Genomic DNA, 27250 nt, shown 5'->3' with positions numbered 1-27250 from the left:
GACAAATACAATTAGATATTTTTCACTATTTAGACGTGCCTCGCTTTTGTCATGAATGTAGAATTTTCGATATCTTTAAAACTCGGTGGTAACGGTCCTTTATTAACTGGAATAGCCGTCAATAATTAACTGTAAAGATATTCATCATCTATTTTGGGTAATACAGATATGTTTATTGGCTCCTAGTAGACTGGAGATCTTTCACGGGCAACCATCTAAATTCCAATTCTGCGTCATTCCATCAGTCAAACAGGGAAGTTGAAATATTGCTTCCAGTGTTTTATTTTCCAGTCTCGTTCTGTGCAGTGAATAAAAAGTTCCTATTTCTAAAGAAAGTAGATTAGTCAGTTTTATTGACTAGCCACAATTTTTCTTAGTGGGTTTTAGTTGTCGTGTGTAACTGCACACTTGGGTGAATGAGATAATAAAATCACACGGCTAACTCATTGAAACATATTTTATGTTCTCCACATTACTTGTGCATTTGTTGTAGAAAGTAAACAAGCTTATTGTTTTAGAAAGAGCCTTAAGGAAGAAATCTTTTGCTATGTTTTAGGTTCTGTCTCACAATTTGTGCACATTGCTCAATGTTCCTCATGACCCTGTGGCACTGGAAGAGCATTTTCGAGATGACGACGAAGGACCAGTTTCCACTCAGGGATACATGCCGTACTTGAACAAGTTCATATTGGATAAGGTAAGGGCTATTTTCGTTTAGTACTCAATTTGTTATTAGGGTATCTAATTTTTTATCAGGCATTGTTTTTTAATAAAGCTAAGGAAACAATTTTTGTTGTGAGGAGAACCATTTGGGTGGTGAGCGTCATACAGTTGCTGTCAGAAGTCTTGCAGTTAAGGCTGCGCGATACCTTCAATTTGGGTTTTCCAGCACCAAAGTATTTGGATGAAGAGCCCAAAAATTATTGACCCTATTTGCTGTTGATTTAATTTGTACACAGAATGTTTGGAACAGTTTAGGTGCCTTTCCATGAACAAAACAGAACAAGCATTGGCCTAGCCAATAGGTCTCACCTTTTGGATCTTAAAAGTGTTTAGCCATGCATCACATTATCCTGGGTACTGTACCCCCAGGGATTGAAGAGCTATAGCAAAGCTGTACTGGTCACCTGTTTGCTTTTTATTGCTATATTTGGGTGTTTAACTGGTGCTAATGACGTGTAACCAATGTCCATTCAGTGTTACCAAGTTTAATAATGAATAAGTAAAAAATAAAAAACCGAAGTGTAAGACTTCACGTTTACATTTACTGCATCCTAAATACAAAGTAAATGTAACCGTGAAGCCTTATACTTCAGGTTTTTTTTTCTTACTAGGTTCAAAAGGCGAGACCTATTGGCTATGCCATTGCTTGTTGTTTTAGTGAACCTCTCGTTGAGTGGAGAACTCTGATGTTGTTGTTTCTGTTTGCAAACTTTACCGCTCCTAAAGAAAGGATAATTATGGAAATTAGTTGGCGAGAGCTGTGTAAAATCATCCTCGGGTAAAACCGATCACGATGCTGCTTGTGTGTGGCATCACTTGCCTGAATGCTGATGTAAGCCTCTGCCTGCACTCCTGGGCTCATCTCTTCGGCATCTCCGCAATGAGGAAGCACCCGCTGGCGTTACTAATCGCTTTTGCCATGGCGATTGAATTGTCAAGTGTGAGCTTTGCATGTTGGTAATTGTAGTTCTGAAGTATGGTAAAATACAAAGCGCACATTTGACGATTCAATCGCCACGGCAAAAGCTATTTGTAACGCTGGGGAGCAACGGCGGGTGCTTCCTCATTGCGGAGATGCCGAGTTCTGCAATCCACGAGAGGTTCACAAACACTCGTGCTTGTGCTGGGATCCACTAGAGCGAGCAGCGGTGCTCAGTCCATCTGTTTGCAATTAGCATGTACGCCGCTGCTCGCTCCCGCAAGGTGGATGCCAGCACGAGTGCTTGAAAAGAGCTGACCGATTTCTAAAAGTCCTCTCCTAGATCAGTGCATGCGCGCTGCCTAGGCGAGACCTAAAAAGGAGTCAGGAGTTCCACCTCGCTCTGGTGCTTTTAGATCCATGTAATTGTTGGGTAGCCTCATTTCTGTGCTGCATTAAATATCTGCATTGTTTATGTAGTGGTACATGCAGTTCAGACACTTACACCCTACCCAGGTAGAGACCCTACCTTTTAGGATTTGTCAGCAGCCATTTGTACACTTGCATCTACAATAATCCGTCTTTCGAAAGTGTTCTGATTACAACATGTTCTACTACAAATTAATGATAGATTGGATTGCCTTGCTCGCAAGGTCTTTTCTGGGTAGTGTTGTTCAGAGGATCTCTGGGGTTTTCATAGAATAAAAGATGATAGGAAATGTAGAAACTTTAACAATATTCTATGATGTAGTGTTACTGCAGCCTATATTTGTACATTGCATAGAAAATTCACAAGTAGTGAATTGACAGCTGTCTTCTATGCATTTGGAGGATGCAGCTACGTAGCACATCATGTGCACGGCATTCCCTCTCGTGAGTATGGTGGTGTGGGTATAGGTCAATTTCTTGCTAATTAGTTGATATGGTGCCCATTGCCTGGGAGGTATGGTGACTGTCGGGGATGAGATGTCAATAGTTTCAGTGTAAAAGAATCATGCAGAAGAGTCGTACATGGCTTTACCTTATTAGTCTATAGAACTTGTACATTATTATCTTTTTACCTGTGATATGCAGTCAAATGATGCTACACTCTGAATGGTTTCAAAACAAACTAAGTACATTTCCTGTAAGCACTACAAAACTCAACTTCTGTTAGTGATGGAAATTAATTCCAGGTGTAGGATATAGAATTATAGCGAAAATTTACATATTGGAGTGGGAGCTAGATGGGGAATACCGTGAACGCTAATGAGTAGGGAACAAATTAGTATTTAGGTCACGGAATGAAACGGCAGGCAATAAATAGAGAGCTTAGGATAGAATGGGAGATCAGGAGTTTTTCGCAATGGAGTAGAGGGTATAAAGAACCATGGTGAGTGGTGATACAGTTCGGGACCAGCAAGTAGGACAATGAATTGGAGTCTGTGATTAAGGAAAAGAATGAGAAACCATGAGTTGTCGATGGAATAAGTACGGCACTGGATGAGAGTCAATGAGGAGAAGGCTGATGGTGATAGAGAACCCAGACCGTATGTAAGTGAATGACAGAGGGTGTCTGTGAGCAGATGATAGAAGGGGCTACAATGTCCTGACTCAGCTGCTATGACCAAATGTAATGTACACATCACACACACTTACAAAGCAATGTCCTGATTCTTTGATCATTTAATTTTTTTCTAGAAATATCTTTAAAACAGGCATTTTTAATGCTACTTGTGCTATTTTCAGCATGAAATACCTGCACTAGAGATTAATATCATTATATTTTGATCGGAGAAACATACTTTTTCCAGTGAACATTTCATTGTGTAACTTTCGGCTTTTCAAGCAGACCACTCACAATCTGACTGTGCCTGAACAACGAAATTGCCCTTATTGGTTAGCGAGAGGTCAATGACTTACCTTACAGATCTAATTTTACATTTGTACAGGTTCATACCAAAAGGATGTTACTTTGGCCTACTAAGGAAAAAAATTATTTCCAGGTAAAAGTCTTGATAGATGTACTGTCATGAAGATATGTTGATCTGTGGAATCGCAAGGCCTACTTGGATGTACTAGGAAATATTTTATCAATCATAGTAAAAAGACATAGGCTCTGTGCTGTGCCCTTTGCATCTTATAAGAGGTACTAGGACTACTTGGAATCATTCGGATGTATTTGACTTTCTTGTTCAAAATCCATATTTTGTTGCAGCATATTGTAAATGGATATGCATTGACCCATCGAGCATACTTCAATTTGGGTTCTTATGGGCCAACCACTCTGAATGTATTTTCCATACTTGTTTTTTGAAAAATTCTGTTTTTTGCTTTAGACTGTTGTGAATTTGCCTGTGATCTTTCTTCTCTAATACCTGTTTACATTTGAAATACTTGAAACCATTGAGGGAACTTATTGGTCTTTTCTTTTTTTGCACTAGCCTTGCATTTTAGAAAGGTATCTTTCTTTTTTGTTCTCTGATTGAACTCCTGTGAGTAGCAATCTAAGAGCTTCATTTGAGGCTCTTGTTTGGATTTGTTTGTGAACTTTTTTAACCGGAATAATTTGAGCTCCTGACCTTAACTTGGGTGCCCTGTGAACCATGCTTATTATGCAAGGCGTCTTTGCAATCAATCGTATTGTATTTAGCAGTACTTTAGCAACATACATTTTTTATTGCAATATGTTCATTTTGTACTATTTGCAATCATCTTGAAGTTATTTGGCATTACTTTTTCAAAATATAGATTATGTTTTGTAAAGTGTTTTAAATATGGGTCTGTTGCTCTGCGTTCCACATACTTCTGTTTTGGGCACTGACACCAGCCTAGAATCGTATTGGCTTATTTTAGCCCTAGTCTTGTTTTTGTAGAATTACATTTCTTTGTCTCCAAAGCGAAGAGGCCTGTGCTAGCAACGATCTTAGGTTGTCAGTTTAGGCTTTCAACCGACCTTAGAATCGAGTGACCATCTTCCAACTGACTTCTTACTCCTTTTCACTTCTTTCCAGGGAATCTAGTCTAGGTGCCACAGGTAAAGGCAAAGCTGGAAAGGATAATACCTTTGGCACTTACTGTTTGGCCGTAATGGGCCTGAAAGAACCTATGGCTGGGCTACCTGTTCCACCTATTTTCCATCTAATCACATTACTTGATCTAGGAACTGTCTCCAATAGGTTTTAACCATTTATTTCCCTAAACACATATTTCCATAACAACATCTTTTCCTATGCATTGCCTTCCCTACCAAGATCACCTCTCCCCGCAGCCACAACATCTGCCATATTTTTGGCATCCGCATCATAGTGATCTCCCCATAGATCAAAGGGCGTTAGTTTTGACATTAGATACAAACCTCCAAGCTCACTTCATAATTTTAGTTTTGGAAAAACATGGACGATTATTTGTGAACCATAGAAGTCCAATTGAAAGTATGAAAAAGTCTACAGGAATGACCCCTCATAATTTTTCTCACTCTCCCTCTTGGATTATATTTACTCTAGTTGTAGACCAGGGTATAGCCTATGTATCTGAAAAGTGTGGGAGCCCTGCTTAATTGAACTGACCCACTGTTGTTGCTGCCGGCTTTCTTCGGGAGTGCCTGGGACCCCTTGCTCACCACCGCGGACCATCGCCTGCACCGCCGCCTGACTGCCGCTGCTGCCGGGGCTTGGACTACACTGCCCGGCAGCACTTGCGGCACACTCGTCACCAGCGCGGGATGAAAGCGCCAGGAGGCGCTTAAAAGGAGTGCAGGGTTCCTGCGTCGCGGGACGCGTGCGGGCAGTGTCGGGAGAAGCCCGGGACAAGGGCGGGACCGTCTAAGGCCACCCTAGGCCGAAAGGGGCTGGGCTGGGCCACCTCTCTTGGTTTTTGCACACTGAAGGTACATTTGATGAAACCGCTTTTAAACCCTCAAAGCTCCATTGTGGTTAACTGTTAATCCACCCAGTTAATTTATCTGGGTGTTCTTTTCATTGACTGTTCTGTACCCCCTGTTTTATTAATTTTATCTTGTGGGTATCCAATCATATAGCGCGTCGTAAGGCACAAACGTAGGCGTGTTATTATCGTGTGTTTTACCACCTATGTCGGTTTATTTCAGCTTTGAAATCTTGTGTGGTTGGCTTATATAAATAGTTAATAGGATTATGTCACTCGAATAGCTTGGTCATATTCGCGTATTGGTGCTATATTTATCCTGATATCTGAGCTGGCGGAGGGAGACTTTTGATTTTTTATAGAAACCTGGTGACATTTAGTGCTACTTGTTGATTATGTCAGGGGGGGCCATTCTAACAATGAGCAAACCGAAGGGAACTGCTGGAACATTAGATCATTTCATAACACAAGCAGAATCCGTACTGTGCCATGAAATCAAACTTGCCCAAAGAAGACTCTCATTGGACCCCTCTAAACTCCATACATACATACATACAAACCGGGGCGCAGCCGTTAGCGAATAAACTGAATTCAAATATAGGCACGGATAGCCAACACGATAATGTCCAACATGCTTTGAACCACTCCACAATAGACCTAATGGGATCGCTTGATGTAAATGACCAAGCAAGTCCGGGAGTATTTAAAGAAAAAAGTGAAAAGAGTGAAAAACCGCAGAGGGGGACAAGAACTGGTGGGAAAAAAGGGAAGGTGGGTGGAAAAGGGAGTTTATGTAATGGGGATTCTAATACATTGGAGCATGTGGGTAGTAGGCACAGAACAATAGGGGTGCAAACTGATGCTAACAACCACTTTGGACAAGGTAGGAAACACAAAGCTGCAGGAGAAGTAGATCAAACTGTGGTAGACAATTTTAAATCTGCCCTAGATACTATTCATGCTCAGATAAATGAATGTATGGATAGTAAATTAAGGGTCATGGATAGTAAAATTGCCCTGTTAAATGATACAATAAACCAACTAGATAACAATATTAGAGAGGGAAGTGAAACCATCAAATAAGGGGCAAACCTAATAGCTGAACTAAAGAAGGTCTTAATGGCCAAGAAGGAACCCAATGGTGTGGACAGTACTTTGATCCAATCGAGCATAGTGAATTTAAATAGTGCACAGCTAGGGAACAGAGCGGAGGCTACAGGGACAAATGAGCCAAAGAAGAAGGCTCTCATTTGTCCCGACAATAGTTTAATGGGCATAGAGCGTGTTAGTTGTAGGGCATTAGTGTACAGCCCAAAGGGGACAGATTTAATTCCTAAACTGGATATTTTGAATTTACCCCCTGCTGCATGTCCTTACGTTCTAGTCTTAACTGGTGTCCCATCATTGAAAAGGGACCAAAATGAATCCTGGCACAACCTTAGGAATAAAGTCGTTGATTGGTTATCCAAATTTAAAAAGTTTAATACAAACAAAATGAGCGAAATCCTGATGGTGCGTAGGGTAGGGTGGGTGGGGGATTCTCCTAAAGATGTACAGGGAGACTGCATTGTTGTTAATTTTAGATACCCCCACGTGATACGCACCCTATTGAAAGCACATGAGGAAGCATCAATTTGGAAAAGCAACATTTATCCCCTACCCCTGGGATACTTTTATAAACCGATGGAAACTGGGATTAACACCAACCAAGGCAACTTATTATTCCCCGAAATGTCTAAAAGCTTCCAAGAACTGTCTTCCCTGGAAGCGGTAGATTGACTGCACCAGTCTAACGTTCTTGCAAATGCATCGAATAGAGCAGAGGGGAAAGCAGAGGGGACAAATATAGTACCAATGTTGAATCCTTGTGAAGGAATGGGCGAGAAAGAACCATGCTGTGCGAGTGAGGATGCCCTAATATCTTCAAGAGGGATTGACCCAATATCCAGTGAGGAGCCCATGAGAGATGTTAGTCATAAGGCCCGCTCTGAGGTAAGTCATTTCATGGAACATAGCGGGCCTTAAGAAGAATGTCAGGGATCCAGAACGGGATGAATTTATTGAAAGAAGCGATATTTGTTTACTACAGGAATCATGGGCAACTAAGACAATTCATAGGGTAGGATATAAAACTTATTATATAGCAGCTGTTCCGTCCACAAGAGGTAGACCGTCGGGCGGATTTATTATCTGGGTCAAAGTGACCCTTGATATAAGTGTTACACATCCCTAGATATCCCTAGATATACTTGAGATAAAAATAGTGACCAAGGATAGTAGGGTGCTCCATATATACAATGTTTATAATCGGCCAGTATTGGCTTCAAAGGAGTCACAGATAATCGAGCGAATGGACTCCATTTTAAACTTAGTGGATCCAAGTGCAAGCATAGTAATAGGTGGAGATTTTAATTGCAACTATCAACCGATCTCAGGGCTTAGAATGATTTTAGAAGCGGAAGATATGGCCAATAAGATTCCTATTATACATAATTGTGAAACTGTCCCGTGTACTGCTCTAGCATTACAAATCATGAGATTAATGGTGGCCCATGGCCTAAGGGCATGTAATGGTCGCCTCCCATCAGATTTACTAAAGGTTTCAACTTTTTGAAGAAATACTACCCAAAGTAAAATAGATTATATAATAGTATCTCTTGATATTTGGCCCTTTGCTGTAGACTTAAAAATTATACCAAGAGTTGAGAGTGATCACCGTCCGCTTGAACTTATTTTAAATAGTAGATTGTTGCCTAGCTCAGCAGAGAGCAGTAATATCCCTTGTAACAGTATGGATAATATCGTAGTTAGTAATAATCGCCGCTCGGTTAAATGGGCACATATGTTGGAGCATGGCGAAAAGCTGGCAAGTATCTATAGCATTCTTGCGAACACCTTCTGTAACTTTACTACTATGGAAGTGGAAAAAAACATATTCCTTGAACTACACAAGGGCTTTTTTTAAGGCATTAGTCCCATTAGTAACAAAAAAGCCAATACAAGTGGGAAAAATGAAAAATCAAAGCCGTTGGGGAAACCTTGGTATAATAACGATTGCCGTATGACCAAAACTGAATTAGTACTAGCTATTAAAAATAACAGCAGTTTGATAGTTAAAGAAGCTAGAACAAAATACAAAAGAGTATTAGTGAATGCTAAAACACTTTGGGATGATGAAATTTGGCTTGAATTATTGTTAGCAGCAAAAAACAAGGACCAAATTGTATTTTGGAAACTTGTGGCCAAAGGAAATAAAAATGAAAAGGACTCTAGAAATGTTTATCTTGATGAGACTACTTGGATAGATCATTTCACAAAGTTATACGCAGCCCCTGAGATCGAAAGTTCCATAAACGACGAGCTATTATTAAGCCAGAGTGAAGGAATCCTAGAATTTAAATTGCAAGAAACCATTCTGCCTATTAACTCGGTTAAAAATAGTAAAGCCCCAGGACGAGATAAGATCCCAGGAGATCTATATAATCATGATATCGGTGTCTGGGGCCCTTGTATTAATTATTTGTGCAATTCTGTAGCTGCAGGAGCCAATTTACCTGAAACATGGAGGAGGGCGGAAATCATTTGTATTTTTAAAAAGGATGGTAGGAGCAATTCTGCGAACTATCGCCCTATTAGTTTAATTGACATTTTACATATTTTAAATCGTATTAATTCCTGGATTGAGGAAAAGCAGTTCTCTCAAAGTTCCAGGCAGGATTTAGAGCCAAAATAAGTACAGTAGTCCAGGTATTCAGATTCTGCTGCATGTGTTGGAAGTACGTAAACATAAGAAAAGGTCATTTATACGTGGCGTTTGTTGACCTAAGGGCTGCTTTTGATCTCATCCCCAGACATCTGTTATGGAAGACACTTAGCAGCCAGGGCTTACCAGCTAACCTCCTGGAACAGATCATTAGACTGCATGAAAACAACTATGCAAAGGTGAGGTGGGGCCCGGGAGGAGAATTAACTAGCCCAATCCCAATTAAACGGGGGGTTCGCCAAGGGTGTGTGCTGGCACCTACCTTGTTTTCATTATTTGTCAATGATATCCCATGTTTTTTAAAAGGCTGCAAAAATGACCCACCTAAATTGGGGGGTAAGACAATACCTGCCCTATTATTTGCTGATGATACTATTCTTATAGCTCAAACACCGAAGGGCCTACAATGTCTACTTAGTGCTTTTCAAACTTATTGCGGTAAAAAGGGCCTTGAGATTAATACCAATAAAACAAAGTATATGGCCATAAATCCCCACAAGTCTTTTAGAGAAAACAAGTTTTTAAATGGACAAAAATTGGAACATGTTCAAAACTTTAGTTATTTGGGTTTGTCCTTAGATTCAAATTTATCTTGGAAAACCCAAATCGAAAAGAGCAAGCTGCTATTAACCCAAAACACTCTACCAATTTATAAAAGACATGGAAATAGCCTCAATACGGCGGTATAGCCAGCACTTGAGGTATTTCGATTCAAAGCCCAATCAGCTGCTTTATATAGCGCTGAATTATGGGGGTCTTCATCCAAAAAGGCTTTTGAGGCCAATGAGAATACATTTTATTGAGCACTGTTAAAACTACCAGTGCGTACCCCGCTAATACCAACCATGCTTGATCTCAATATGAAACGCACTGATCACCATGCAATAATGAGACCCTTGATGCTTTGGGTCAGACTCTGGACAACACCTGAGCTGCTGGACTATAAGATGGCTCTAATAGAAATAAAAGATCTGGACACTAATAATTGCATTACATGGTTGAAACACGTTAGCACTTGGTTTAAGAAGATTGGCTTAGCACACTTTTGGAATAATCCTTCTATGTTAACCCCAAATTCGAAAAAGATTCTAAAACATTGTTTTGGGCTTTTATGGATCATTATAGTCTAAGTGATAGAGTGAATGGGCCTTTGACTAGCAAGTTTCTTACGTTCAAAGATAGTGCTTGCTTTGAACCATTTTTAGCTGAAGTAAATCCTCCACTTGCTAAAACACTATACTTGAAATACAGATATGATGTACTCATGATAAAAACATGTGTAGCAAGGTGGACTAACAATAGTAATGAAATATGCATGCTGTGCTCTCAAAAAGTTAAAGAAGATATTCCACGTTTTGTTCTTTTGCCCAGCCTATACAGTCCCTAGGAAAAAATGGATAAAACCTCTTTGTATAAATATAGGTGTGAGATCGTATAGAGAAGCAGAAAGGATTTTAAAAACTGATACCAGCCAGGTTACGCTCTTTGGTATTAGCAGATTCCTGCTGGCTGTAAATATTTTAAGAACAAACGTTGGTGAGAAATTGTAGAGACCTGTTATTGAGTTGCATGAGATGCCTAGGTAAACAGTATAATAACTTGTATTATTATAGGGTACATATTTGGTATGATTAGAATAATTATGTTCTAAACCTGAATGTTTAAATACTTAGGGGGCGATTAGGATGGCGGACGGACCTGCGTCCGTCCGCCACCCCCGAGGAGGAGGGACCGTCCGCAGGGGCAGCGGCGGTCCCTCCGGTGCAATTAGGATGTGACCACCACCCTGGCGGTCACATCCCCTATCTTTAACCTTGCGGCGGGTGCTGCTTGAAGGTTAAAAACGCATGTTTTGCATTTACATGGTGCCTGCCGCTTTGTGCATGTAAATGCTGGGGGGTACTATCCCCCGACACCCTGGGGGCCCGCAACGGTCCCCCAAACACCAAAGAACACATGCTTTTCCACAGCGGAAAAGCTGCCGTGGAAAAGCCCAGATCGTTTCTTACGCCGATGATACCCAGCTCCTCTTTACGAGTAAGAAGGGTGAGGAGTTTGACGGAGAGAGCATTCGAGAATGCCTGGGGGCTGTTTTCAGGTGGTTTCATCTGAACGGCCTCAAATGTAATTCAGATAAGTCCGAGGTACTGTTTTTCGGCTGTGCCTCGGACCCTGACTGGCATGCATGGTGGCCAATGAATATGTTCCCCCCAGCTCATGCGTCCCAGCTGGCAAAAAATCTGGGGATCAAGATCGATAATGGTCTGACTATGAGATCTCAGATCCTCGGTCTTACGGGCACATGTTTCGGCATTCTCAAGATGCTCCGGAAGTTTCTTCCTTTGCTCTCGGAAGAACATAGGAGGATCACGGTGCAGGCACTAATTGGCTCCAGATTGGATTATTCCAACGTCCTTTATTTGGGCCTTCCAGAATATCTTGTGCAGCGGCTGCAAGTAGTGCAGAATTCCGCTGCACGCGCCATCTTTGGCCTTCATAGGCGAGCCAGAGTGTCCGGTCTATTGCAGTCGCTTCATTGGCTGCCTATCCGGAAACGGATAATGTTTAAAACATTGACACTGGCTCATAAGGCACTCTTCGGGTCAGGAGCGAAATATCTCCAGCGCAGGGTGGGCTTTCATCGCCCGGTCCGTGCCTTGCGATCCGAATTTTTGTTCCTTGCGACGGTTCCCCGAATAAAGAAAGCCCGAATTGGGGGGCGTTCCTTCAGGCTTAGGGCGCCACAGCTCTGGAATGCCCTACCATTGGCCTTACGTCGTATCTCCAATTTGATGTCCTTCAGGAAGGGCCTAAAAACTTGGCTCTTTACCCTCTAATTTCCGTCTCCTACTGTCTGTTGCTGCCGCCTTTTCTTCTGTCTTCGTGTTATGTTTTCTTGGTTATGAGCCGCCTATTAAAAGCGCCGGGACACTCCAATGGAGTAGCCGTGCGCTATAGAAATCAAAATTAACATAACATAACATAACAACAAAGCATGTTACACCACACATCCTAATTTGGCTGACGGTGTCTTGCAGACACCGTCACCAAATAGCCCTACACACACCGCGGATCAGTGGCGGACGGACCTGCTGTCCGCCGCTGGTCCCACCGCAATCCCACCGCCATCCTAATCTGGCGGTGGGTGTTTTCTGTGGACGCGGCGGTGAATCCGCATCCTCCAGGCCGGCGGTGGCTTCCGCCGGCCCGGAGGGTGCGGATTCACCGTCATCCTGTCGGCCCCTATATTCATACGTGTGTATCCAAATTATTTGCACTTTATTTCCTCAGACAACCATGTTCTCATAATTGAATGATTTTAATTGTTTCTATATGCCTTTTTAAATTATTTATATAAGGTACTTAATATAATGATTGACGCTGCCCATCCATTATACTTATTAATTATTGAATTGTACCTAAATCTGGTATTTGTAACATTATGATCCCTTTTGCATGTACTTGCACTGTTTTTTTTATGTATTTTTATGATACTGCTGTATCGAAATAAAGATTATGAAATGAAAAGGGTGGGAGCACACCGCCTCACATCCCAGCCCTCCGTTCGCCCCAATGCATCATGCTAATGATAGAGCGCTAAGATGTTTTGAAAATTGTAGGGGTGCATCATAATCACTGATAGTCCGCACACACATATACTCATGGGTTATGTTAACAGAGAATCATTAGAAATGTGAATGTAATAACGAATAACGTGAATGTAATGTTAGAAATGTAGTTCGTTAGTTGAAAATGGTAAACGACCTATGAATGTAATCGCTTATTTCAGAATGCTTAGCGTATTAATTTATATGTAATGAAAATGCATTAGAGTTAAACATGCATTATAGTGTCTGCACATGTAGAAGTGACTAATTGTGTTTAAAGTGAAGAAATGAAATGCTTATAAATGCAATGTTTAAAATGTGTAATCCTTGATGTGTACAGGCCTTAATGGATCTTCATATTTTGCTCTGAAAGGCCTAATTATTTCTTATGTCAGCTGAATTATGTAGGCCCGAAATGTGTCTCCCTGGAAGCGCTCTCAGTTGAAGGAAGTCAGCAGATTCGATGTACGTGCAAGGTTATTTAGATTCACATGCTTTCTGTTGCAGGTGCAAGGACATCGTCTACGTTAGTTAGTTTGATGCTCTTTGTTTTAGGAGTTAGGTATGGAGGAGACCTGCTACAGTGTATCGTGGAATGCTGATAATTGGAAGCTCTCAGGAGAAGCCTGAGACCCAAGGTTGCACCAATCGTTATTGGGACGGAGTGCAAGTTTCTGGAAAGTTACCTTTCAGAGGTGTTTAGCCAAAGGAGGTGTTTCGGGGGCGTGTTCTATTGATTGTTCATTTTGTATTAGGGACAGTGCCCCAAGGGAGGAGTGGCAGAGAAGAGCAGATGGAAGCAGAGAGCAGTTAGGAAGGAAGAGAGGGATTGATTCTTAGAAGAGAGACTCAGCTTTGACTATTGATTCATGCAACGTGAGTGTACTTCTTAGGAAGCCTTAACGAGCTGACACCTTTTCTCGATTTGTGTTGGGAAATGCTAAGCAGGAATGTCACCTTAGTGCTAATGTAGGGATAGATCTAACTGATCACTTTTGATGTAACTGATGAAGACTGACTTAGACATTGGAGCATTTGTTGCTTGCCTAATTTTCCTAGAACTATTGATCCTTTTTATGCTACACCGAATCAGACTGGTACATAGAATGTTTTTTGTATTAGTGCTCATGTATTTTTTCAACCTCGTAATGAGGTGTTTGTATGTTCAGTTATTTTCAGCTTTGTAATAAAATCCTTGAATGGAAAGTTGGAGTCAGTTGTCCTTTCCGAGTCTAAGTTGATCAGTGCATATTGTGTGTGATAAGGACATTGGGTTCTCTCCTTTACACTACCTAGCAGATAAAAAGATCCAGTCGGTCGAGGATTCTTAGCAATGGTGTGATGAGATTAGAATCCGGCGTTATAACTAAAGGGAGTGCATGATAACACTTACTACAGTAACAGTCTCTAGATTTCCCCCTTGTAGGTGCAACCAGTGCCGTCTATCTCTAGGCACGTGCTTCAAGATAGTTTTCCTTCAGTAGAGAGCAACAAATTATTTTGGGGCTCTGATCAATAGGGTTTGCTTAACTGTTTAGCAACCCTTATTGATCGGCACTTTAAGATGTAGGCAAATGGTGGCTACCTGCTATGGTAGCCTTTTTAGAGTAAATCTGCTGTGCATACACCAGAAATTTATCCTGGGTATTTATACTGTGTATTTGGCTAGACCAAGAATCAGGTGATCTAAATCTTTTGCCCTAGAGAGCATTATATTGCCCTCTCTCTAAACGTAGGTTGCTGGTAATGAAAGAATGGAACACTTTTAAGGTACTGCTAGAGTTTAGGGCACAGAAAAAGCAGACTGTGAATATGAAAGCTCCAGGGTGGCCAGTTTGGCACTTACTAGAAGAACTGAAGCAACCTATCTAGAGTGGTGAGACCACTCAACTTTTGCGCACTGTTGCACCTGGTCTATGGGTCAGACCAGAATCACTTTCATTGATTTATGCTTTTCTACTTTTATAAACTCTTCACAAAATTTAACATATAAGTCTCAACACTTCAAAATCAATGTGGGTTATTTAATTTGCAAAAATCATCAAAATAATTAGTATCATTCAGCTTTAGTATTGACAATAAATGACAATTTCACAACAAGACTACATAATAAAGCTTAGTAGTAAACAGTTGAAGTGGCCATTGTAGTAGTAGCCCGATGCATTTCGAGTCCCTTGGGACTCTTCCTCAGGGGCCTGTGAATGGGAACCAATTTTTATATTACAAACATTCAAGATTCCAAATTTATCAGGCAAATGTAATGCGAAGACAAACAACGTGCATTTAAAAATTTCAGGCATATTATCAGAAAAACATTTTTGAACGGATACTGAAGTGTACCTTACAAACAGTAAAGCCGCCACCACACCACTGTGTGAAGAAACTAAACCAACCTTGCGGTAACTCATACTCACATCAATAGTTAACACAGTCCGCCCTGCCTGTGAACAAAATAAATATTAATAACCCGCTCTAACCGAAAAGAAGTGTGACTATGAGCCTTCTCAGTGAACACCTTACCTCAGGTTCTGTTCACTTCACGCTACCGCGTTACTCCCTTGTTTGCCACAATACCAAATCGTATCTGCAAAGAAACATGGAGAACCGTGCTCAAAACCTCTCTCCACTTAAACTTTCCCTCCGTAGTGAGGTCGCACCTCGCCAAAAACTTCCTACCTGACTTATCGTGCTCGTGCTTCTAATTGCTCCGCTCCTCTCCACAAACAGTCTATGCCGCAAGATGTCCCGCCGTGTTTTAAATACAAACTCTTTCTCAACAGCATTATGGAAAGCGAAAACGGTCTACCTCAATGTATCCTGACCTCTCGATTAGCAACATAGACAACAGACTACCGCAAAACCTGCCGGGCCGCCATATTGAAGCAATCAGAGTTAAGTGCAAAAAGTGCTAAATAAAAATGAAAATGTGTGAAAAAAACGTAAAAGGAAAATAATAACACATCCGGGCTGGGGAAAATAAATGAGATAATCAAGTCAAGTCCAATCAGTACAAATTCCGTTCGTATACGTACATGAAAAAATAATGCCTGCCAAAAACTCACTAGCATCTCTACAGGGTACAGTCACATATTTACAGAAAACAAGTGTAATCAATTTTTTCATTTAACCCTTTTGGTTCTTGTGTCCCAAGGAACCTAATCCAAAATATTTCTCTCTGAAGGAGTGATCTGGTGAGATCGCCTTCTTCAAGGTTTTCCGTTCTCTCCAGAACTGAAAACTTCAGTTGGGAAATGTTATGCCTATTTTCTAACCAGTGTCTGGCTAGATTGCTTTTGACGTTGGCATTCCTAATGGTACTTTTATGTTCAGAAATTCTCGTTTTTATTTTCCTTTCTGTTTTTCCTACATATACTTTGCCACACGGGCATTTGATGTAGTAAATCACGTTTTTGGAGTTGCAATCGCTGTCATGGTGCAGCTCTATGGTTTTTCCAGTCTGAGGATGATTTAAAGTAGTACCTATAATGGCATTGTGACAATGCACGCAATTTGCGCAATGTTTCATCCCTTTGTACGTCTGTTTTCTGCTGATTGATGGGGTTTTCAGTAATTCCTTCAAGTTTTTTGCTCTTTTATAAGCAAACATGGGCTTATGTGCAAAAATACCTCTAAAGTCTGGTTCGTGCTGTAAAAGTTCCCAGTGTCTTGTAATGATATTCTTGATTTTTACCGAACTCGTAGAATATTTAGATACAAAAACTTGTCTCTCCAGGGTTTTTTTAGGTTTTTGCTCTAGGAGATTCTCTCGGTTGAATAATTCAATCTTCTCCTTCGCTTTATTGAGTACTACTTCTGGGTAGCCTCTCTGGACATATTTCTGTTCTTGTAAGGTCAAATGTTTTCCCAATGTATCAGGTTCAGAACAAATGCGTTTTATTCTCATGTATTGCGATAATGGCAAATTGACTTTGAGATTTTGCGGGTGGAAACTCTGAAACAAAAGAGAATTATTCACATCTGTTTCTTTCCGAAATACTTCAGTCTGTAACCTTCCCTGTTTTACTGATACAAGAACATCTAAAAATGCAATTTCATGATCGCTGATACTATATGTGAATTTAATCTGATCCACATGCGTATTTAGACTCAGTATCTTCTGTTCCAATTTCTCTCTACTTCCAGACCAGAGTACGAAGATGTCATCGATGAAGCGTTGGTACACTAGACTGTTTTCACGCCATTCTTCGTCAGAGTAGATAAAATCAGCTTCAAATTTTGCCATGTACGTGTTAGCGTACGCGGGAGCTCCCGAAAAACCCATACTTGTTCCATTCTGTTGCAAATAAAACTTAGAATTCCACAGAAAATAACTGTGATATAGGCAAAAATGCAGCAGTTCTAGTATGAATGTCTTCTCTGCTCTGATATTCTCAAGTTCCAATAAAGCCCATTCTACGGCTTCAAGTCCTGCGTGATGTGGTATGGAGGTATAGAGTGATTTAACATCAATGGTGCATAACACTAGATCATGAGAAATCGGAATATTCTTCAATTTCAATAGAAAATGGTTGGTGTCTTTGATGTAAGACGGCCAGTTTTGAACAAATTGCTGCAAAAAGGTGTCAATATATTGCCCCAACGGTTCAAAAAGTGTTCCACAACCTGTCACGATGGGTCTCATTGGCGGATTTAGTTTATCCTTGTGGATTTTGGGTAACATATAAAGGCGAGGCCGCCTTGGATATTGTACTGTCAAAAACTGTTTCGTGGCGTTAGAGATATACCCTAGCTCAAATGCTCTTGCCAAAATAAGTTGCAAAGTGTCTTCCAGTTCCTTGGTGGGATCAGACTGGAAAAACCATAGAGCTGCACCATGACAGCGATTGCAACTCCAAAAACGTGATTTACTACATCAAATGCCCGTGTGGCAAAGTATATGTAGGAAAAACAGAAAGGAAAATAAAAACGAGAATTTCTGAACATAAAAGTACCATTAGGAATGCCAACGTCAAAAGCAATCTAGCCAGACACTGGTTAGAAAATAGGCATAACATTTCCCAACTGAAGTTTTCAGTTCTGGAGAGAACGGAAAACCTTGAAGAAGGCGATCTCACCAGATCACTCCTTCAGAGAGAAATATTTTGGATTAGGTTCCTTGGGACACAAGAACCAAAAGGGTTAAATGAAAAAATTGAAGTCGTGTTACCCAAAATCCACAAGGATAAACTAAATCCGCCAATGAGACCCATCGTGACAGGTTGTGGAACACTTTTTGAACCGTTGGGGCAATATATTGACACCTTTTTGCAGCAATTTGTTCAAAACTGGCCGTCTTACATCAAAGACACCAACCATTTTCTATTGAAATTGAAGAATATTCCGATTTCTCATGATCTAGTGTTATGCACCATTGATGTTAAATCACTCTATACCTCCATACCACATCACGCAGGACTTGAAGCCGTAGAATGGGCTTTATTGGAACTTGAGAATATCAGAGCAGAGAAGACATTCATACTAGAACTGCTGCATTTTTGCCTATATCACAGTTATTTTCAGTGGAATTCTAAGTTTTATTTGCAACAGAATGGAACAAGTATGGGTTTTTCGGGAGCTCCCGCGTACGCTAACACGTACATGGCAAAATTTGAAGCTGATTTTATCTACTCTGACGAAGAATGGCGTGAAAACAGTCTAGTGTACCAACGCTTCATCGATGACATCTTCGTACTCTGGTCTGGAAGTAGAGAGAAATTGGAACAGAAGATACTGAGTCTAAATACGCATGTGGATCAGATTAAATTCACATATAGTATCAGCGATCATGAAATTGCATTTTTAGATGTTCTTGTATCAGTAAAACAGGGAAGGTTACAGACTGAAGTATTTCGGAAAGAAACAGATGTGAATAATTCTCTTTTGTTTCAGAGTTTCCACCCGCAAAATCTCAAAGTCAATTTGCCATTATCGCAATACATGAGAATAAAACGCATTTGTTCTGAACCTGATACATTGGGAAAACATTTGACCTTACAAGAACAGAAATATGTCCAGAGAGGCTACCCAGAAGTAGTACTCAATAAAGCGAAGGAGAAGATTGAATTATTCAACCGAGAGAATCTCCTAGAGCAAAAACCTAAAAAAACCCTGGAGAGACAAGTTTTTGTATCTAAATATTCTACGAGTTCGGTAAAAATCAAGAATATCATTACAAGACACTGGGAACTTTTACAGCACGAACCAGACTTTAGAGGTATTTTTGCACATAAGCCCATGTTTGCTTATAAAAGAGCAAAAAACTTGAAGGAATTACTGAAAACCCCATCAATCAGCAGAAAACAGACGTACAAAGGGATGAAACGTTGCGCAAATTGCGTGCATTGTCACAATGCCATTATAGGTACTACTTTAAATCATCCTCAGACTGGAAAAACCATAGAGCTGCACCATGACAGCGATTGCAACTCCAAAAACGTGATTTACTACATCAAATGCCCGTGTGGCAAAGTATATGTAGGAAAAACAGAAAGGAAAATAAAAACGAGAATTTCTGAACATAAAAGTACCATTAGGAATGCCAACGTCAAAAGCAATCTAGCCAGACACTGGTTAGAAAATAGGCATAACATTTCCCAACTGAAGTTTTCAGTTCTGGAGAGAACGGAAAACCTTGAAGAAGGCGATCTCACCAGATCACTCCTTCAGAGAGAAATATTTTGGATTAGGTTCCTTGGGACACAAGAACCAAAAGGGTTAAATGAAAAAATTGATTACACTTGTTTTCTGTAAATATGTGACTGTACCCTGTAGAGATGCTAGTGAGTTTTTGGCAGGCATTATTTTTTCATGTACGTATACGAACGGAATTTGTACTGATTGGACTTGACTTGATTATCTCATTTATTTTCCCCAGCCCGGATGTGTTATTATTTTCCTTTTACGTTTTTTTCACACATTTTCATTTTTATTTAGCACTTTTTGCACTTAACTCTGATTGCTTCAATATGGCGGCCCGGCAGGTTTTGCGGTAGTCTGTTGTCTATGTTGCTAATCGAGAGGTCAGGATACATTGAGGTAGACCGTTTTCGCTTTCCATAATGCTGTTGAGAAAGAGTTTGTATTTAAAACACGGCGGGACATCTTGCGGCATAGACTGTTTGTGGAGAGGAGCGGAGCAATTAGAAGCACGAGCACGATAAGTCAGGTAGGAAGTTTTTGGCGAGGTGCGACCTCACTACGGAGGGAAAGTTTAAGTGGAGAGAGGTTTTGAGCACGGTTCTCCATGTTTCTTTGCAGATACGATTTGGTATTGTGGCAAACAAGGGAGTAACGCGGTAGCGTGAAGTGAACAGAACCTGAGGTAAGGTGTTCACTGAGAAGGCTCATAGTCACACTTCTTTTCGGTTAGAGCGGGTTATTAATATTTATTTTGTTCACAGGCAGGGCGGACTGTGTTAACTATTGATGTGAGTATGAGTTACCGCAAGGTTGGTTTAGTTTCTTCACACAGTGGTGTGGTGGCGGCTTTACTGTTTGTAAGGTACACTTCAGTATCCGTTCAAAAATGTTTTTCTGATAATATGCCTGAAATTTTTAAATGCACGTTGTTTGTCTTCGCATTACATTTGCCTGATAAATTTGGAATCTTGAATGTTTGTAATATAAAAATTGGTTCCCATTCACAGGCCCCTGAGGAAGAGTCCCAAGGGACTCGAAATGCATCGGGCTACTACTACAATGGCCACTTCAACTGTTTACTACTAAGCTTTATTATGTAGTCTTGTTGTGAAATTGTCATTTATTGTCAATACTAAAGCTGAATGATACTAATTATTTTGATGATTTTTGCAAATTAAATAACCCACATTGATTTTGAAGTGTTGAGACTTATATGTTAAATTTTGTGAAGAGTTTATAAAAGTAGAAAAGCATAAATCAATGAAAGTGATTCTGGTCTGACCCATAGACCAGGTGCAACAGTGCGCAAAAGTTGAGTGGTCTCACCACTCTAGATAGGTTGCTTCAGTTCAAGGCACGGCGTTTGGACAAACGTGCCACTTTTGCTGCACGCATGGTGAATAAACAAAAAATTCTTTAAAACATTTGCCTAAATATTTCGTAAAAATAGAGGTGTGCCCCTCATTCTTGTAAACTTCACTTACTAGAAGAACCCCATGTTTTTTATTTACATCGTTTTGTAAAGTGTGAACCAGACCTCAAGGTCATAAAGAGCTAGACAGCAGCAGTTCTGTCCAAATAACTATTATTGTACAGCAGGGCAGCTAAACGCAAAGTGCTGAAAAAAGAAAGGTTTTAGAGCCTTGGAGCCCTCTGTGCAGGAAAAGTCAAATGTTTACAATACTAGGACAAATAGTGTACAATTAGACTCGTACAACATCTTCAGCACCAGTAATGTATATAGGTCAGAGAATCTTCAACGAGCACCAGGTTATGGCCATAGTACACATCTGTGAATCATGTGGAGATATCTTCTTTAGCAGATTATATGACTAAGGAATGTGAGACAAATCAGTGATATGGAACTAGAGGGAAGATCTGTTTGCATTTGGACATCTCCTTTTGTTTCAAAAGTTGTTAATTATCATAATGGGGAAAACGCAGGAAGAACAAAGTGGCAGATGTATAATGTATCACGATAAGAGTCAGATCATATAAATGTACAAGTCAACTCTGACACAAATTGCCAAACTTCATCTTCATAATTAAATAGGACCTGGATAACAAGCGACCATTTATGCATAAATAGAAAACAGATAGGGTTCGTGCTCCAGGCACCTTAAAGCATTCTTCAAACAACTTGCAGGCATAGTTTGATCCTACTTGGTGGAAAATGTGTAGAGTGCCCCATGTGAATTAGAGAAAGGGAAAATGTGTATTCTGATTAGTTAGTTGCACTAAGAATCTGAGATCAAATGGCTATGCGATGGAAATTAATCTTCTTTTGCACATCGCATGTGCTAGGACTTCCTGACTTGGGGATCTTGAGTCAGGCCTAGAATTGTACTGAGTAGAGGAAAAGACTAGTTTGCTAGTCAATGTCATCTGCTGTAGCTCTAGATATCGGGTAATTGGCAAGTTGTCTGTGGGAAAAGAAAAGACGCTGGTGCGTATCAATAATCTGTCTGAGAAACTTGAAAGAAGTTGAAAGAAGTTTGACAATTGCCTACAATGGAAATGGGAAGTCATATTTGTATGCACGGCGTTCCTGGTCCATTGCGCATCAGATCCTAAATATGTGGGTTTCTTCAGCTTCTTGAGTTTGGGATACAGCAGGGGCCAGAACAATAAAATAAATGCGGAGAGTTGGTACAGACAACTAGCTCACCAATGGCTGGTGTTGAAGGTGCCTTAAGAGGTCTATGGGAGCTGAAGGATCTTGTTCTCGCTTACTCTATTTGTGCTGGTATTCTGGAGCATCTCTCCGTGGTGCTGGCATGGCAGCATTAATGAGGGTAATGACAAATTAAGAGCTGTTTGAGTGAGTTCTTCAGTATCATCAGACCACTGCGCACTGACTGCTCATCCGGCAAGTGGTACCACAGTCTATATACCAAAACATTGTGTGGAGTACAGTCCTTCCTAATATCATAGAGACCATCTTCAAAATATTAGAGTGGTTAAAAAGGCTTGAGTATCCCCATCTGGCAGGAAGGGACAGTAGTACTTTTTCATGGAGTTAGAGATTTTGTCCACAGTTGGGAAATAGGAGGATACAGAAAGCTGAGAAAGCTGAGAGTATCACAGGTGTGATGTCTCCTATAACACTTCATATTACTTTTGTTGTTGTTTTATTTTTGTGATTTTATATAGCATGGACATGGCCCAGTGGCATCTGAGCACTTTTCAAGTGAACAGTTACCAAACAATTACTTACCATACCGTCATAGCAGGAGTACAATAGAGACACAAACTGAAGAGTTATTGGGGGCAAAGATGGACACGAGCGCAGATCCCAGATGATCATTGTGGTAATTAAATTGATATACAACATTCAAAATGGCAAGGCAGGAGTGAGTGGGAACAAAATGAGTTTAACCTAAGTGTCTTTCAAAGAGAAGAGCTTGGAATTCTTTTTTTTAAGGTAGCATAGCATGTGGTCAGAAGGAGAGTAGGAGGGAAGAAGTTCCAAATTCTTGCTGTGTTTTATGAGAATGTGCTGGTACATGAGTCCCCTCATTTGAAGGTGGGGGCTCGAGGAGAAGGAAACTGGTGTTTCTAGTACCCTGTTTTGTGCCCTAATTTAAAAAATTTCTTTTCGTGTGCCGGTGAGGAGGATGCAGTGCAAGCATTTTTAAAAGGGCCCTCACCTCAACAGGCAACCATTAGAGGGCTAGCAGGATGGGAGTGATATGGCCAAATTGCTTGCACCAATAACTAGGCAAGCCACAGCATGTAGAACTACTCTGAGTGGACCTAAGTGAACTTTGAGGATGCTTAAGAGGAGCAAGATCCTGTAGTCCAGTCTGGGCACGTGTGCAACCGATTTTAGGTCATGTTCTGGTATGAGCTGCCTGATTCCAGGGAGCTGCCTTAGCTGGAACCTGGAGTTCTTGTCCATTGCTGTGATGTGATTCTGGGGGTTGAGTCGGATGTCGAGGATGAAACCGAGTGACTTAGCTTTTTAAACAATGGGGGATTGCCACTCCAAAGCTGGGAGGAATTCCATCCAATTTTGTACATGTAGTTTGTATTTTGTTGTTGATATTAGAAGGAATTCCATTTTCACAGGGTATAGTTTGAGGTGGTGGCATCCATGACTAGATTTTTATCAAGATGTTGGATAGGAGAGTGATGTCGTCAGGGGATGTGACCTTCAGGCAGATTTGGGTATCATCAGCATACAGGTAGAAGAGGATACCTGAGTTCATGGGTGTCGCAAAGAGACTTTGAATAGGCTAGGAGAGACAATCAAGCTTTGAGGGAACCCATTGTTGTAGGCTGACTGACTAAGAGACAGAGTTCCCAATTTTCACTACTTGGGAACTGTTTGTTAGATAGGAGGTGAGCCAGTTAAAGACTACACCTTCAATCCCCATTAGATTTTTCAGGATGTTTATCAGAGCATGGAGTGACAATGGAGAGATGGTGAAGAACAAGAAAACATGCATATCAGATCGTTTGTTGAAACCGAGATCGTTTTTCACCCTGAGGCGGAAGCCGGGGTTCTCAGCGCTCTCTTGCGCCTAAGAAACTGAAAACTTGGTTATTTAATCTCTAATAATTCAACAGAGTTACATAGGAGAGCAAACAAATGTACAGTGCCGAGACGCCTGCGGGCAATTGTTCGCGCTTAACAAATGTTAAAAATAAATAAATAAATAAATAAATATCCAGTGTCAACTATGTGGAGGGCACCTTCCAGAATCTGCAACATTGCAGTCTCGATGCCGCAGTCGTGACCGCAGCCAGATTGCAGAGTATCACAGAAGTTGTTTGCGTGAATGTGACGTGATAGTTGGGAGACTAGCAGCTTTCAATCACCTTACCTAAGAACAGAAGAATGAACACTGGATGGAAGTTGTTACAGTCACTGGGGTACAATGATTTCTTTTTTTCTTTTTTGCAGAGGGGAAATGTGGCCAACTTTTAGACCATTCTGGAATGAGCCTTGTTCAAGGGAAGATATGACCAGGGGGGCCCAAACGGGGACATGTTGTATGGCGAGGCCTTTACTGATAGAGCCAGGGATAGCATTGCTGATATGATTTGAGTATAGTTTTTTTCTCACTGATCTCCGCTTAGACTCAGACTGGAGGGGGATTGTCTCTAGTCTTTCTCAAGCTTTCTGAGATGCTTCCTTTCTTCACAGAGGTCTTTAGAGAACCAAAAATAGGGGTTGGGTCTTCTGCATTTGCTCTTGAGGCATGCAAACTCCTCCATCAAGGAACACATTAGGTTATTGACTATGTCTGTGGACTCGTTGATGTCAAGTTGATGAGTTATCGAAACATGATTTGGAAGGGTTATGATAGCCTGTGCTTTAATGTCGATGCTGCTTGTGTCCCTAAACTTGATTTTTGCCTTCAATTGTTGACCAGAGGTTTTAGAGTTTGTAAAGGACACTGGGAAGGGGATTAGAAGGTGGCCAGACCAGTCTGCCAGGTTGGGATCATTGGTTGTTAGGTGGAGAGTTCTGGATATGATCAGTCCTAGAGAGGAGCCCATACAGTGTCTGTGTTTCTGCCAGTGTTGATGTAGGTTATTGTTAAGAAAGCAGTAGAAGGTGTTGGGTTATTTGTTGTAGTCTGTGCCCCAGTGAAGATTGAAGTCACCAAGGAAGATGTTACACCAAGAAAGATGATACTGTTAAAGCTGATTAATTAGAATGTGAAGAACACCATGTATTTTTCGACCAAGATATTAATTATGCTGGGTGGTTGATAAATAATGTTTACTCTGCGGTTGAGTGCAGAGTTGTGGGAAATTTCCAGAGACATGCATTTGAAGAATTAAAAGCGACAGGAGGGGAGGAGCCTGCATCGAGGTTCTGTGAATGGCTGCTAGGCCCCCACCCAGTTTGTCATCTTGATCACAGAGAAGACTAGAATGGAGTGGGAGTACTAGAAGAGGCAGAATGTTTTTCGAGGCATCACTGAGCCAGGTTTCCATGAGAAACATGATGTTATGGTTGAAGTTTGACTGCTGAGTGGCAGTTATGCAGCTGGGGTAAGATGTGGTGGGTTTGTGCACAAGGTGACCGGCGGTGTGAAGGGGGTCTTGGATAAGGTTCAATTACACGTGATTTTAGGTGGGGGAGATCTGTGATTTTGGGTGGTAGTGTGATGTGGGTCAGGGGGACTGCGGTTTGTGATGGCAGTGGGAATGGGAAGATAGTCTTGTGTTTGGTTGGGTGGCTGACTATCGGAGACTTTGGTGTTTTCGTAGCTTTCAATGAGATGGTGTAGGCCCTTTTCACTAAGGGAAGAAAACACCCATTTAGGTCAGACTGAGTAGTTATCTCTGGGGATACTGATTGGCTGGAAAATATAATTTTTAGAGGGATGTTGTATGTTTCTTTCATGGGTTGTAAGCGAGTCCCTAAACAGAGTGCTTGAGAAAAGATTTTGGTTTTCTTAATGAGATATTCTGAAGAGCGCAGGCATTCCATGGCCAGAGGCAGTTGAGGCTCAGGAGAGGGTAGGGGCTTCTTTTGTGGATCAAAAGAGGGTCTTGAGTTATGCTTGAGGTTCAGAAATGCCAGTGGAGGGACAACTGATGAGGAAAGAGGGGAAGCGCACAGAATGAAAGAGGGGCAGGGGAATGGGAGATGTGATAGGAGTGGGAGGTTACCGAAGAAAGGAGGGTGGGTGAAGTAGAAGAAGAGTTGGGCAAAGAGGGTGAATATTTTAGGATTGGGTACTTGGGGGAGAAGGATCTGGTGTTGATGAGGGGGGAGGTTGGCTGGATAGTGCTAGATCATAGAGACGGAGGTGGTGGAGTGAAGGGAAGCAGGGAGGGTGACGGGACACGGAGTGGTAAAAGGTGGATTGATAGGAATTTGTAGAGAAGAGGCCGGTGTTAGCGATGCTAGCCTCACCACTGTGATTAAAGGAGAAGGTAAGGTGAGGAGGTGGGTTTCGCAGCTGTAATTGAAGGACTGTTGTGGCCTCGCTGATCATGGCAGTATGAAGCGTAAGATATTTGAAGGGGGGTCTGAGGATCCTGTAGCCTTGCCAGCAAACCGTTGAACTGTCCCGAAAAGCAAGCTTTAATAAGTGAATTCAAAAGTTGTTCACAATGTTATAGGACAATGCTTCTGCAGTAAATAGTTGCATGTGTGTTTACATAAAGCTATTGCATCACAAAATATATGTTTGTGTAGATGGTCAAATAAACCCATATTCCTGGACATATTCCCATTTTCTCAGCTGCAGCTGCAACTGTTGTGATGTTTCCTGGCACAGGGGTTAAGGGATGTGTGTTCCTTTGCTAGTTGGCAGTGCTCAATCCCTCTAGTAAGTAGTGAATCTTGGCATGCCGCCATGTTTCTCGGGCACAACAAGAAACTCTTTGTAATCAACCTATTTATTTCTTGCAAACATCAGATAAGTACCCAGTTTGTGTTGACAAATGCAGAAGAGGAAGATTCGAGAAGGTGCAAGACTTTCTCAGTAGAAAGTTTCAGATACTGCCGGTAAATGCTGCAGAGTGCAGATTGAGAATCTGAAGTCAAAGACGAGTAAGGTTGAACAGTAGCACCACTCTCTACCTCCTGGTTCGGAAACAGGCCACAGTTTAGTTTCCAGGAATAGAAATGCACTATGGCTACAAACATTGCAGGAAAAAGCATACACCAAATTTTAATGTTATTATTATGTCGCTACTGGTGATTTTCTGGCGAGCCTGTGGTATGTTTACAAAAACATCAAGATCACAAACCTATTCCTTATT

General features: G+C 41.1%; 1 protein-coding gene across 1 annotated transcript in view; it reads left to right on the top strand.

The window, feature by feature from the left end:
* SWAP70 (switching B cell complex subunit SWAP70) overlaps positions 1 to 27250 on the top strand; it is a 434919-nt gene that overhangs the window by 79244 nt on the left and 328425 nt on the right. The window contains exon 2 of the mRNA XM_078680959.1: positions 557 to 697. Coding sequence (XP_078537085.1) covers positions 557 to 697 — 141 coding nt within the window. The remainder of the gene's footprint in view (positions 1 to 556; positions 698 to 27250) is intronic.

This window comes from Lissotriton helveticus, chromosome 3_1, assembly GCF_964261635.1.
Source record: "Lissotriton helveticus chromosome 3_1, aLisHel1.1, whole genome shotgun sequence".
Taxonomy (NCBI): Eukaryota; Metazoa; Chordata; class Amphibia; order Caudata; family Salamandridae; genus Lissotriton; species Lissotriton helveticus.
Note: the sequence above shows the minus strand (reverse complement) of the source record. Positions and strands in the feature narration are given on the sequence as shown.